Source organism: Trachurus japonicus, chromosome 23, assembly GCF_045865225.1.
Source record: "Trachurus japonicus isolate A0001 chromosome 23, Traja_1.0".
NCBI lineage: Eukaryota > Metazoa > Chordata > Actinopteri > Carangiformes > Carangidae > Trachurus > Trachurus japonicus.
The window spans coordinates 8,172,369-8,187,182 of NC_140929.1; the positions used below are offsets into that span (position 1 = coordinate 8,172,369).

Here is a 14,814-nt window from a genome sequence, read left to right on the forward strand (position 1 = left end):
TTGATCCAAACTAATCTAGTGTAGTGTCATGTGAGTGTAAATATAAACCAATTCCAGCCTCCAAACGTGTCCAGAATCTGTGCAGCTTCCATTATCGAGTCCATGCACAACTCTTTAACTTCTTTTTTTTTTCTTTTTTTCTGTTGGATCGTATTTTAACTTTGGATTGTGTAAAAAAAAAATGAAATAAAATAAAAAGCTAGCGTCTCTTGGGTGAATTTGATTTCATTAAAGTTTTATTGAGCGTTCACCACAACAACAACAACAACAACAGTTCAGGATGGTGTGCTTGATTCCTTTAATACATTTTATTGTGCCAATGTTGTTTGGCAAAGAAAGGCCTCTCCCTCAGGCCACACAAAGGAAACAAGACAGTTCTCCAAATGCACTGAGTACAAAGTGAGAAACACATTACACTAATTACTTTATTACTCTTTTCCCGTCACAATAGAGTATATAAGAGATTACACTTTGAAATCCAATGATTAAATTATTCACATTGGTTTTACTCTGTTGCTCTGACAGTTTAGGGATCTGCTTTTTCCCTCCATAGCGGCGTCTGCAGCACAGAGGAGAGACTGTGATCCGATTACCTCCACTGAAGTTGTGCCTTTGTAGCTGGCTGGCTAATATATAGACAAGTAGGTTTGTTTTAAAGGTATAAAATCTAACTTTCCTGTATTACAATGATTAAAAATGACTTATTCTATCTATGCTACATATCCTGTTCGAGTTGTGTACTTTTCAAAAAATCTATATTTTGCATGATGTTGGGGAACGTCTCCCAGAAATCTGATACGTAAGGGCTGCAAGATAGGCGGGGTTTTGTCTTTCTATCATCACGCAGACCTTGTGTCCTTGTCATCGGCATTTAAACACTACAACAACTACTTGGTGCGATCAAAACTCAGCAACGCAGCAAGAAATTGTTTATGTCAACTGAACTCCCAGGTTTTACTATACGTCTTACGTCCATCAAACAGCGTCAGAGAAACACTTATTTATTGTGTTAAGTGATATTTAACATAACACTTGAAGAGGAGAAGCCATCTATGGTATAAAACCTCCTGAACAACTGAAGCTCATCAGAATGATCCTTTGACCAAACTTTTGTTGTTCTATTGATTCAGAGCCTTGATGGTAGAAAACATAGGCTGCTCGTTAAACCCTGTGTCTCATTTCCATTTCCATATGTGTTAAATACAGAATATGCAACGTGTGGGCGTGGATTTTATGTAATTACTTTTTCAATGGAGAAATGTATATTTAGCGGGTTAATTTAAGTAACATGGCCAGTGGTGTTTAGCGGTCTGAAGAAAACTGTGCCAGTTTCTGTTTGAAATGTTTAAAATATCCTCTCTTTGAGTCAGAGAGAGAACCTCCTCCCTCACGTTGAACGATACGGTGATTCATCAATAGGGCTGCCAGTGTACCAACACATCCGGCGAGAGTTGCACTTTATCTGGTGATGATCGGCTCCGCTCAGCTTACCTTGAAGCTTGGTCTTGGGGATTTTCCCACAGGGCTTGGTGGCTGTGACGGTGGCGGCACAGGTCGCATCCATGAGCGCTCGCTTCAGCACGCCCGTCCTGTTCTTCTTGCCCGTCGCCAGATCGCACTCCCCCCAGGCCTGGAAGTCGTACTTGCACTCCCCTGGCGGCACACAAATAGGAATCAGATACTTCATTAGTTGCTTTTGTTTGGTGAAGTAGGTATGAATGACACATGGTAAAAAAAAAAAAGAAAAGAAAAGGGGGTGATCAAGCAGAACACCTGCTAAAATGACACACGTATTTGTTTTCTTAAGAAAGCAGTCAATGGAACAAGCCCCTTGAGCCTGAGGAGTTGTGAGTCATACACTTTGAATGGCTGTTTGATGAGGAGTTATAATTTCCTTGGCTATTATCTCCCTTGTGCCAATAGAAAGTGTCCGGGATGAACAGTGAGTGAGTTCTGCTGAAGCCTCGTCATGAGCTTTATAGCTTCACGCCAATGGGAACATATGGCGCCTCATTGTTTTGATCTTATATTTCCTATATGATGAAACCCTCTAACAGATGTTAGTAATCAAAAACAGCCGAGCTGCTGCTGCTTCTGCCCCGGCTGGAAAATAACGGACAGATACAATCTCAAGGAGCAGAGTCGTGAAAGCACTTTCAGCAGCAACTCAAATAAATTTCACATGTGCTTTCATTTGATATTAAATTCACCTTAAACTCAACCCCTGAGGATGCAAGATTACGCTGGAAAATAGCAACACTGGGCTGATGTATGGTATGTTATAGAAATGTGTTTTGAAGAACCGTGTGCATCTGTGTGTGTGTGTGTGCTTGTGTGCTGCATGTCTTCGTCTCTCATATCTCCCTCCATTATTTTGTTGCCACTCCAGCCGCACTCCTCGGAGGCTGTGACACTCATTCGTCAGCTTCCTTCACATGAAAAGCGTCGGACCCCTTGTCACTGCCTCCGAGATCCCAGGGTGCTCATCAGAGGAGAGGAGAGGTGGGAGAAAGGGGTGAGGAGAGGAGGGATGGAGAGCGATGAGAGGGAGTGACAGGGTCATTGTTGCAAGAATCCCACTGGGACTTCCTGAGCATCCAACTTTCAAACCCCCCCTCGCCTCCATTCCTGTAATTTGTCTCTGAGAAAGAGCTTCCTGGCTGACTCCTGGGGATTTGGCAGGCAGCCCATGTTCTCTTTAAGGTGTCACATACATGCAGGTAAAAAAAAAACTTGAACAGTGGTTGTACAAGTGTGAGCACACCCACTCACTCAGCAGTGACCCTACATCCGAGCAGAGTCCCCTATACATCTTGATAAGACTTCTTGCAGTTTGGAAAAACATTTGATCAATCTCAAGGTCCTTGCACTACCCTCCAAAAGTTTTAGCTCCACTTCAGCTATTGCTATAGCTAATGTTAGCATAGAATAAATGGTTTTACTTAACAAGGGTTACTGAGTTTATCATGCTAATCAGCTAGCACCAGCTAAACATTTTCCGATACCGAGTCACAGCAGAATCTAGTCCGTCCTGAAGAAGTAATGCTGCACAGAGGATGTAAAATAACCTCTTGTGTCATAAATATAACCATGTCTGAAGCTCCTGACAACACCGGTAAATAAACAGCTGTTAAATAAATGGATGGTGGACGTGTTACATGTACCCTGACATGTATCCTATCACTTTTTTATGCATCACACATCATCATTCTTGAAGTCTGCTGTGAGTAGCTGCTGGTTTTATCAAACAGATTTTTTTCACCCGATGTAGCACAATGGATTTTTTGTATAGTTTATTTTATATAAACACATCTGCAGTGTGGTGTGCAATGTTTCTTAACCACCTCACCTACACTGTTGTCCTCTTTTCTGGTTCATGCTGCTGTGCTGCAGACCCTGACTCTACATCACTACACTATATCACCTTTGCTGATGTTTGGCTGCACTTTAGCAAGTTGCAAACAGCAAAACAATTTGCTGCAAACTTAAACCACTGTTAACCTAGTTTTCACTTGTTTTTGTTTGTCAGTATCTTTTGGCGGTTTGATTTTGCAGTTTTGCCAAATCGGATGGCAAATCCTTCTGGCTGCAGATCTCAGAACAGCGCTCAGAGAAAAGCCAAGTATATTCCAAGTTTACACCTTGTCGCGGTTCTCGCAGTAGCACCTTAAGCTACATGATGTTTCTTCATGCAGTATGTTACCTGCTGAAACTTGGCCTTCAAATCTACTCAGTGATAGAAGTTTTTACTGAGTAGCATCATATCTGGATACAGATTCAGGATGTCAGGGTTACATTTCTTTTTCTTTCTTTCTTTTTTTACACCAATACAAATGTGTGAGAAACCAAATGTTGCAGTCAAGGACGTAGGTTGGTCTCAGCATCGGTAGGGACAAGATAATCCTGCCTTCCTGACTTTTTAATGCTGCCGATGTAAGATATATGCTCTGTATTTACATCTAAATGAAACTATACACAAACCAGGAGTAAACAATTCAAGCTGCACCACCTAAATGCAAACCAACACTCTTGGTTATAGTATTCATTAATCTAAGATTTCCAAAACAAGAGACACTGGCTCTGTTTGCAATGATCTTTGTCTTTTTCAATGTCCTTTTCTTTCCTTGAGCAACTTTCCACAATTTAAAGACCACAGGAATGAAACTTATTTCCTCTTCTCCCAAACTTTTGCTGCTGTAATCCATAGAGCCAGTTAGCAGGACCATTATTTCCTGCAGTGAGTTCATCACTCGTGACAGGCTCATTGCAGAGCAGCAGGCTCGATGCCTGACAGGCCTTACTGGGGGGAACAAAAGTCCCTCAGGCATGTCAATGCAAGACTGCACACACTCAAGTCACCTCCCCCCCAAAAAAGCTAATGGCACAGCATTATTCCTGTGTTCTCAATGACAATGTCGGACATTTCTGTTGTACCTCTAATTAGCAAGCTTTCTCATTCCTATTGTGAAAATGGGGGCATTGTTTGCGTGAATGACAGGCGGCCATACATCATGTGGAGGTGTGTGGTGAAATGGAAAGGAGTCATGCAGTCGTACAGAGCGGGGCAATTTCTCTGGGTCTTTCTGTGGATGTAGGTGGATACAGTTAAAAGTAGAGTAGACCTTTTACACTGGCTATGCATCAGGAAGTATGTGGTATTTAACAGCCTTACTATTCGACACATCTCTCCCTCACCTCCAAACTTCTTCTTCCAGTTGCAGGGGATCTTGCAGCGCTGGGTCTTGATGGTCTGCTTGCAGTCGGTGCCGGTGCGTGTTCCCTCCCTGGTGCCGAGTCCGCAGTCGCCTTCGTTGGCTACACATACGCTCCACTGCCACTCCCCGCAGTCCGACTTACGCTCCTTCTTTCCTGTACAACCAAACACACTCTTTAACCCCTGAAATAGAGGTCTAGGGAGTTATGGTTCATGACAAACCCTTCAACCATACAGGCCATTGTCCAAGCCTCTGGACTCAAAGGGGTGTCCTGAAAAAAGCAAGTCTATGTCAGAAGGTGTACCTACCTTCATCAGCAAGGTTACTCTAAAATCAGTTGTGGATATGTTGTTGTCATGGTTACAATAATGCCAAAATGGTTAAAATAGTGGGACAATAATATCTCCTACCACAGTTTTCTCTTTGTCGCTGTCATTACTACTGTGGCCACTAGGTGTCGCCTGGCAACAAAATGTACTAGGTCGTAGTTAAAGGGATAGTTCACCCTAGAATGATATTTCGCTCATTATCTACTCACCCTCATGTTGACTAAGGGCTGGAAGAAGTTTCAGAGTCCTCCGTGGCTTCTCTGAGTTACAGGGGGTCTCGGCATAGCAGTGCATGTCCATATAACGGTTGCAAAGGGACACCGGAGCTCTTCGTAAAAAAACACACACAAAAAAACATCCAAATACCTCCATGATGCTCGTATGTAATGTCCGTCTTGTGCTGAAGCCCCAAATTGCGTAATTGTCCCGAAAAAAATTAAATAAGTCTATATTTTAAGCTTGTTTGTAGCGGAAGCTTCTCGAAGCTCCTCTTCCTGGTCCGTCCAAATCTCGCGTGATTTGCGCCGGCGTCAGTGCGGTTACTGCGAATCACGCGAGATTTGGACGGACCAGGAAGAGGAGCTTCGAGAAGCTTCCGCTACAAACAAGCTTAAAATATAGACTTATTTAATTTTTTTCGGGACAATTACGCAATTTGGGGCTTCAGCACAAGACGGACATTACATACGAGCATCATGGAGGTATTTGGATGTTTTTTTGTGTGTGTTTTTTTACGAAGAGCTCCGGTGTCCCTTTACAACCGTTATATGGACATGCACTGCTACGCCGAGACCCCCTGTAACTCAGAGAAGGGACGGTGGACTCTGAAACTTCTTCCAGCCCTTAGTCAACATGAGGGTGAGTAGATAATGAGCGAAATATCATTCTAGGGTGAACTATCCCTTTAATAACCTGCTGCACAATAAACTCTCCTATAAAAATAAAGTGGTGTTTTAGTTTTCATTTAAACTTAACAGGAAAAGTGCAACAATTTCTATAAAAGTACTAACTTTGAACTTGTTTCATATTATTTCAATGCAGTTGTAATGGGCTTAGGTGCTTGCACTAATTTCCAATGCAAATGAAATTTTTCCTTGAATATAAATTAGGCTAAATGTTGTTTTCTTTCCCCAAGAGGGATTTATCTGACTTATTTTCCCCTTTTTTGCAAGATATTGCTATTTGTTTCTGGTAAAGTCTCAAAGGACAAAAATTACTTTAAGCCCACAGGCATTTTTACTTTATTTCTATTCATATATTTTTAAAAGTTGTGTCTGGTTAAGTAAGTTGTTAGGAGACACCCTGTCAACAGTGCAGCCTGTAGGGAGAGATAACACTGTGAAGTCTTCTATTAAATGTAGGTTAATAAAGAGGTAAAATGACAAAGTGTTTTTCCTCCATCAAACAAATACATCGCTGCTCTGCAACACTCACCTTGTTTCTCTGCTTTGCCTCCTTCAGCCGCCATCACCGTTAGCACCAGGAGCGCCATCACGGCCACCCTCGTCCACTGCTTCTGTCCATTCATTCTGAAAGAGACGAGGCAGCTGTTAGGAGAAGACTACTGTCTCTATCGGTGTGTGAAGTGTCCCTCAGCCTAACTTGTCCACCCCTCTGTCAATTAATGACTTCTTACATTTCAGAAGTCTCTACTTTGAGAACTCATAACTTTTGAGAGCTCCATGAAAATACCAAAATAGTAGAAGCAGAATTTGACACATTCGGCTGTTTGATGGAACGGGAAGGAGGAGAGGAAAAGCAATAGTCGCCTCCAAGTCTCATGAGACCAAGAAAAATAGCCTGGGGACATTTCCATGTCTCGTCTTTTTGTCATTTCCACTGCGCTGGATTCCAATATCAACATTTTGATTGTCTGCACTGACACTACAGAGTCAGTCACGGGCGTATTCGCTGTCAATCTCTGAGAGATCTTGTTATGGGTAGATACTGTGGCCGTATACGAGCTTGATTTGATTTGTCTGAAGTCTTGTCCACTTCCTGTGGTGTGGTAAGAAAGGTGAGTTTGGGATTTTAATTCTTCTCTTACACAACAAAAGGGAGCTTCATTGCCTGTATAGATGTCACTTAGTCAAACAATGCAGCACAATTGTGTGATTTCATTTACGTTTAGATCAGTATGTGTGGTTCTGAACATGTTAGCTGGAGCCCACTAGTGGTCTGCAAAGGTACTGCAAATGGACTCAGTGATAAGCCAATTATTGATTTAAAAAAAAAAAATTATGTTGGTCCTACTTGGACCACTTTGCCACGGAACTACATCATACAACTGTCTTCTGTCTTCGTCACAGTGAAAGATCTGGTCCACTGCAAAAACTGAATTAAAATGATTAATTTAAATGAGTTGTGGTCAGGATAAGGAAGAGCAGGAGACAGATGGCAAACCAATGCTGAGTTTAGACTATGAAGAAACACAGGGATCTCATTGGTGCTGAACAAATGGGAGATAAAGTTGGACCTGTGCATCACTAATTTAGTAACAAGATGTAGGGAATAAGAAGTACAGGGACCGATAGTAAAGAGAGAATTGCTGCACCAAAGGAAGAGAAGAATAAGCCGGCTGGGGTTGACTCTATTATTATCTCTATTGTTATTATTATTATACTCCCACTGTACAGGTATATCAATGTGCCAGGTTTTTTTCTCTCTCTCTCTCTTTGTATTTGCACAGACCGCCTCACTTTTCAGGCACCAAATAAGGTTTTTACAAATCAAAATCATTTCTCCCATATTGAGCACCAGTATTCCCGTCATTATTTGATCCTCCAGCTGGTTCTGGATCAGCAGAAAGCTGTTACTGTCACCGCACAACCCTGTCGAAAGCGCCGGGATGAAATTATGGCAGAAAAAACCCACTCCCCCTTTGGTTATCCTGACTCCTCTGTGACAGATTTCTTAGTGAGAAATCCTCCGGCAGACAACGCTATGAGAGAGAGGAGAGACAATTACCGAGTGTTTGACGCCAGAAAAACGCTCCTCTGTGTTTCAGTGCTTGTAAAAAGGGTTGAGCCAGGAAGGGAAATAATATCCGTTTGTCGTTTTTAATTAATCATAAGCTGGCTCTGAGCTCCCCATCCCATTGTGTGATGAACTTATGTCCCACAACTTTATATTTCACCCATTAAAGACCTTGTATAAGTTAAACCTGGCTATGTGGAGGACAGTAAAAGCCTCTGAGAGTCAAATCAGGTATTCACACCTTTAGCTTTAATTGTTGGACATTATAGAAGTACGTTTCATCCAGGATTTAATGTCTTCTGAAACCCATAATGAGCACCTGTACTTTATCTGCCAGGAAAAAGTCATTTGAATCCTTTACATGATGGATTTCTTTTATTTTCCTGACTCTGGCAGTGCAGACAAACCCTGTTTTGATTAAATACTTCACGCTCCATCTCCCAATTTTTCTGTTGACTCTTTTTAAGAGATTCCAAACTATTCATTTCTATAACCCGAGAAAGGAGGTAAAAAGAAAAAACGTCATTGAATCCCAACTGTAAGAAGTGCGTACAATGAGTTCTAAGAGTTTCAGAGAGAAGACCCAATGAAAGCGTCACGATAAGGATCATTTTCCAAGGAAAAGGCATTGTGGCCTTTCTAAAGATAAGAAAGTCTTTTCCAGAGTGATGGACTCTCGGTGCAGAGCGGCCATCAAAGGAGACGGGAGGGGGCTGACGACTTTGAATGAGCACTCCATACAGTATAGGCCAAAGAAAGAAATAAGACAGGAGTTAAACTAAATTAACCATTTCCTCCAGACGACAGGTTTCTCCTCCTCCCAGAGGTCGATAAATTAAATGGAAGCCCATGTAGCTGCTATTTCCGGAGCATGACGGCACCTATAACGGATGACTGAGTGGATCGGAGCATTAGAGTACCACACGCTGCTGCCGGTGTAACGCTTTGATAAGAGGTGCATGGGGATTTCTCACCTAAAGGCCGTCCATTTGTGCTTTTTTTTTTTATAAATGGTCTCCGTCTCTTTCTTTAATATGCACAGACAGACCTACAAGACTCAGCCCCTGGCAACCTGACCACGGATCAGCCTGTTACCATCATGACTCACAATCTCCTTTCATTTGACTGAAGGAAAAACGTTTTCAGTACAATCCTTTATCATCCAGAGGTGCTGCTGTCTCCTGCAGATGTGTTTTTTTTTTCAAACAAGAGATACTGATGCATTTTGTAAAATGTTCAGACGTATTTCAATGTTCTGCTAACGCTGATGCTCAGGTAGCCGGGCGCAGGTGGGGAAAAAGAGTCATCAATCACCGCTCAACATGCCCCCAGATTCTAAGTGGAGATATTTGGCGCCAGGATATTGCCGTACCTGAAAGTGAAGCTCTTCAAATAAAAGAGAAAGTCATTTAATGCCCGGGAAGTTGGAGTGTAAGATTATAAGTTTGTGAATTTTTCACAAAGTTCAGCAGAGAAGAGCTGAGGGCTGTGGGTGACCACTGCAGAAAATTGCAGGTCAAGTGTTAGCCGGGGACATAATAACAAACTCCTGGACGACACATCAGGTGTAAAATAACGAGAAAACTTTCTGAGCCTACAACACTTTTCTATAAAACAGTCAGAGTTCAAAACAAGCCAGAGTGTTGTCCATGTCTTCTATTCATCTAAAAAATACAGTAACACCTTAACACAAATTCCTTTTAAACCGACCAGCAGCAGCCTTATTGGTCTGACTGCATCTAATCCAATGGAGATTTGTATGTGTGACATACACGTTATATATAGATTGATCTATAATTTCACAGGCAAATCATTTTGGGCACATTTAACTGTCTGTATGAAAAGTATGAGCTTTATCTAAAATGTGTGCACAGACACTACGCCACTTTCTGATCCATTAAGCTGACCTGCAGCGTGATACAATGCACATGCAGTTACATAAGAATACACAAGGAAAATGTGATGCCAAAGGAAAGTGCTGTTTCCATAGGAAGATAAAGAGCTGAACACAAACATGAAAACTGATATTGGATCGCTCAAGTGTGTCTACATGACGACCTCACATAACCCCGTATCAAAAACGAAGTGTCTCTTTAATGCGCCAGGCTCCATATGACCACATTCAGCTGCTGCTTATGATCAAGCAGCTAAGATGGCAACAGAAGAAAGTGAATGTGTGCAAACCTCCCAGCATGAGGAGGGGGTGACTTGAACTTCAGAAGCATCCAGTGGTCAGTGCGGCTCATGAGCCGGTGAGAATTAGTCCTATCAAACCCTCCATTTGCCTCATTGATCCAGACACAGCTGTGGGTTCCTGCTGAGGGGAGCGGAGGAGAAAAGCCGATACCGGCCACAGATCGATGGACCTTCTGTGACTCCTTCTGTGCTTCAACACACACACACACACGCACAAGACACTCCACCACAGACAAACACCAGATGCAAACCACTCTCCGTCTCTCATCTCAGTCTCATTAGGACTGACGTTATCCCTGCCGAGTACATAAAGGAGAATCTATTTATACTATCAGATCCTCTTGCTTGCGTCTGAAATACAAAGACAGGAGGCGATGGGGGCGACGGTGCAGGTAGAGAGGAGAGACCAGTTTAATTAATCAATTGTAAGATCCAAGAAGTGGGGGATTGCTCTGGTTATTAGCTGTCTGCACTGAGCAGAGAGAAAAAAAGAAGAAGATTTCAAGCACAGTTTGAGTTCAACTATTAGCCTTTTAAAATCCAGTTCTTAATCAGAAGAACTTTTAAATACACGTGAGGAACATGAAGGCAACAGCCCCCCTGTGGCCTGTTAATGATGAACACATATTCTCAATAATTAAATGATATTATTATTATAAGACACATGTATGCTTTCAATACCACTTAACTGCATATGAATTAAACATGTTTTTTAATAACTCTCAGCCCCCGGAGGGAAACAAATCAAAGAACGGCGTTTCCAGAGGCGAGGCTTTCACATGCATCATGCAATATTTAAAGTTGTGCCAATGGGTGGTGTAGCATAATCCTTTCTTCAAAAAGAGAAAACATTTTTTAAAATTTGTTTTACATATGAAGATTTATTTTGGTTCAAATGGGCGTTTGACTCGAGTCAACTTAAAAGCAGAATAAAAAACAACTTTGGGTAACATAATAATACACATTAAAAAAACAGTCCTCTCTAGGATCAGTCATTGGTTTGTCCTTTCTGGGCTCCTGTAGAAACGTGGTGGAAGAAGCAACTGCTGCCTGTGTAGATACGAGAGGCTCAATCTACGCTCACAAAAACACAACATGAACAATTAATAGACCATATTCAAATTCTTTCACGCTGAGTGACCACTACTAGAGGACAAACTGGGATCGGGGCTGAATGCTGGTGTCTTATCCAACTCTATTAATACATCCATGACTCCATCCATAGACTAGACTCTGATACCAGAACCGTCTCTTAACACTCCTCCGACTTGGAGCTTGTTCGCCTGTGGCTATATTTCCTAATGTTTAGTGCCTGTTTGTGTTAATAATTGTTTCATATTTTGATTTAAATACATTTATATCATCTCCAGGTTATTCATTACTTCTGGAACTCACATAATTGATCAGTTTTATGTTGGTTGCAAATTGAGACACTGTTGCCCATAAAGTTGGAATAATTTTGTTTTCAGACCCATTCCTCTTTTTATAAACATCAGTAATCACTTTTGACTGTGTGCAATGATTACATTCTACCAGTTTTGAGAAGATAATAAACTTTATCTATCAAGAATAAATCACATTATCACAATTATTTCAAGAGAAGAGGTAATATATATATATATATATACTTTATTCCAACTTTATGGGCATTATGTATTTTGACGTATATTGTTTTACTTTCCCTCCCTGGTGTTTGCGAGGCCTGCACTTGAAGGCGCTCAGCATGAAATACTCGAGAGCTCAACATGTTTAGAGGTCCTCTCAAGGAGCTCTGTAGGCTCAGCCACTCATCTTCAAGTGTCATCATTTGAGCGTATATTCATGCTCACCGAATCATAAAGAGCCTATTCATTTGTTACGGCTTCAGTGATTAGTGAAATGGCAGGTAAAGCTGTTACGGGTTTCAGGGCGCTGAGCCAGACCCACAATACCTAAGCACCGTTCAGATTCACACAGCCCGTAAAGAGGGGACAAAGTCTGACAGCAGGTCAGACGGGAACAAGCCAACACGCTCCACCTATCTCATCTGCTAAGTAAGAAGAGGGATGACAGCCAAACATGTTCCATGACGTAAGGCTGATTGACTGTATACGACACCGAACAACAGGCCAGCCAGAACTCCAACATAACTCCTCCTGTACTTTGTGCAGAGGGTTAGAGAGGCTGTGGGGAAACATGCTGCGATAAGCATGTTTTATCCTGTACCATAAGCTTTTTCCTCCCAAGTTCACCCTCTAGCTTTTCCGTCTTTTCACAGCCACTTTCAGTTTTGGAGCCACGTTTAGTACAAATCGGAAGGAAAAGGGGAAACTTCCAAGTGATCAACAACACCGGTCTCCTGTGGAAAAAAAGTAACTCAGGTCATTCAGAGCTTTGTTTTAAGAGCAGGGATGGAGAAGAAAGAACTACAGAAAGTCATCAGTCTAACAGGGGATAGGTTTCTCTCTGCACGATAAGGTGTGAACCAAACAATTGTATTAATAAAAGAAGAGAGAAGCTGCTGTTTGTATCTACCTGTAGGTTCAATATGCATGGATTCAGCTTTTATTCCCTTTCTGGAGATAAAAGTTTCAAATCTTTGCGATCTGCAGAACAAAGTTTTGGAAAAGTGCCTATATACTGTGTGAGCCAGATAACAACCTTTAAAGCTTTAAAGCTGCTCTAATCAATATTTTTATATCAACAATGGATCAAATGACTAAGTGCAATGTGAAGGGGGTCACTCGTGGTGATGAACGTGCAGGGAATTATCATCAGGCTGCAGCTTCTCGTTTTGTTTTTACGGCCAACAACACTCCTCACTGCGGGTTTCACTTTTTACACTTTTACCGCTCTCGTGAGCCTTGTTTACAGCAGCTGCAGACGGATGTGTCCAGCAGCACGACCTGCCCACCAACACACTGCAGAACGACAATAAACTCTCAGATTCGCAAGTGAACATTGTGGTGCTAAACAGCCTAATATTTTTCACTCTGGTTAATTGAAAACCAAGGGAAATGCTAACGTTGCTCTTTGCTAACATCTTGTTTGTTCAAGTAACCATAGAATTTCATGTTCTTAAACTTAAAGGTCCATGTTTATTGTTTCTCCACTGTTTTACCCACTTTAAGTGTTGATAAGAAGATAAATTTGTGGTTTTAAGAACCAAAAAACACCTCTGTGTAGTTTTACATCTCCTCTTGGCTTCTCTCTGGAGCAGGTCAGCTATAATGCTATAATGTTTCATTAGAACAGTGAGAAAACACTGTGAGAAAAAAAATCTTGCTTGTTTGTGATGTCACAACGAAGCACGCACCAAGCCCCACCCACATCGACCCAACATGCAAAGTCACAGGAAGTCCTGAGGGTTCATTTTAAGGGTCAGTTTCTGAATACAGACTGTGCATTTCTCTGTGAACTGAGGCTTTGATACTTTCACTGTATTGATATTAAATCGTGATCTTGAATTTTTTGATTTTCCTTCTTCTCTTGTAGTATTTTACAGTTTTTTGGTTTGGACAGTGATTGAGTTACTGCTTTCTTGGAAAAAAGAAATCTCTGTTGGATCAATGTCTGTTCTCCTTCTTGCAAATTTAATGACCTTACTTGGTAAATAAAGTCGAATGAATATTAAATAAAACAGCATCTCACTCTTCTCTGATATTCAGAAAAACAGAAACAAAAGAAAAAGCCATTTTATTGCGAGATTCCTTTGTTCAGTTCACTGTTTATCTTTGTATTACACAGACGGAGAAAGAGAGAGAATGCAGCACTGTGTCCTTGGGAAAAGTCGGGCATGAAAAAATCCACTTCTGAGTGGCTTTCCCATCTCGGTAGTTGTGATTCAGAAAGAGGCGCGAATACCTCACCTAGACACAGGGCATATTGAAAGGATTTATTTAGGAGTTTCTCGCTCTGTGTGTTCCTTGAGCTGCAGCTTTTGAGATTCCAGCACAGACGAAATGAGGAGTGTATTGACTAGAGGACACAGGAAGGCCTTCTTTGAAAGAGACCAGCATGTAAAAAAGTCAGGTAAATAACTGCAGCAGAATGCAAGCACCAAGTAAACAGTGGATTACAGCAGGAATACCCTGTAGATGATAACTATATGGTGAATCACACAACGAGAGAGAAAGCTACAGTAAGAAAGTGCAGCTGAGACCAACAACACCTCCGGGTTAGATAACGACTGCCATTGAAGAAAAGTGAATCATTTCTCATGGGGCGGCGGGTTGCCTTAATTGAGGCACGGCACCATTTCTCATGTGTTTAGGTGCAGATGATTAGAGGAAAATGCCACACATTTTCTGACTTGTGTTTTGTAAAGGTCAGACAGTGGGGGAGAGAGTGAGTGGAGAGGGTCCCTGCTATCTCTCAGAACAGCCCTGGAGGAGCCCCCAGGGAGCCACGCTCCAGAACAAAAACAGCATGTGTGGTACTCAGAGTGTGTGTGAGAATGTGTGTGTCCTTTCTATGTGTGTGTTTGAGGCCAAGTCTTGGAAACAGAGCTTGGTTTGAACAGCGGTGCAGGATGACGGGCTTGTTTAATGATAAAAACACAATAATAATGATGACAAACAATAGCTCTGTGAGAGCATCCGAGCTGAACCTCCTGAAAT

General features: G+C 41.8%; 1 protein-coding gene across 1 annotated transcript in view; it reads right to left on the reverse strand.

Annotated features, from left to right (window-relative positions):
• Positions 1-14,814, reverse strand: part of ptn (pleiotrophin) — a 42,293-nt gene that overhangs the window by 7,196 nt on the left and 20,283 nt on the right. The window contains exons 2-4 of the mRNA XM_085769827.1: positions 6,479-6,573; positions 4,696-4,869; positions 1,492-1,653 (exon numbers count right to left, since the gene is read on the reverse strand). Coding sequence (XP_085625953.1) covers positions 1,492-1,653; positions 4,696-4,869; positions 6,479-6,572 — 430 coding nt within the window. The 5' untranslated portion in view covers position 6,573. The remainder of the gene's footprint in view (positions 1-1,491; positions 1,654-4,695; positions 4,870-6,478; positions 6,574-14,814) is intronic.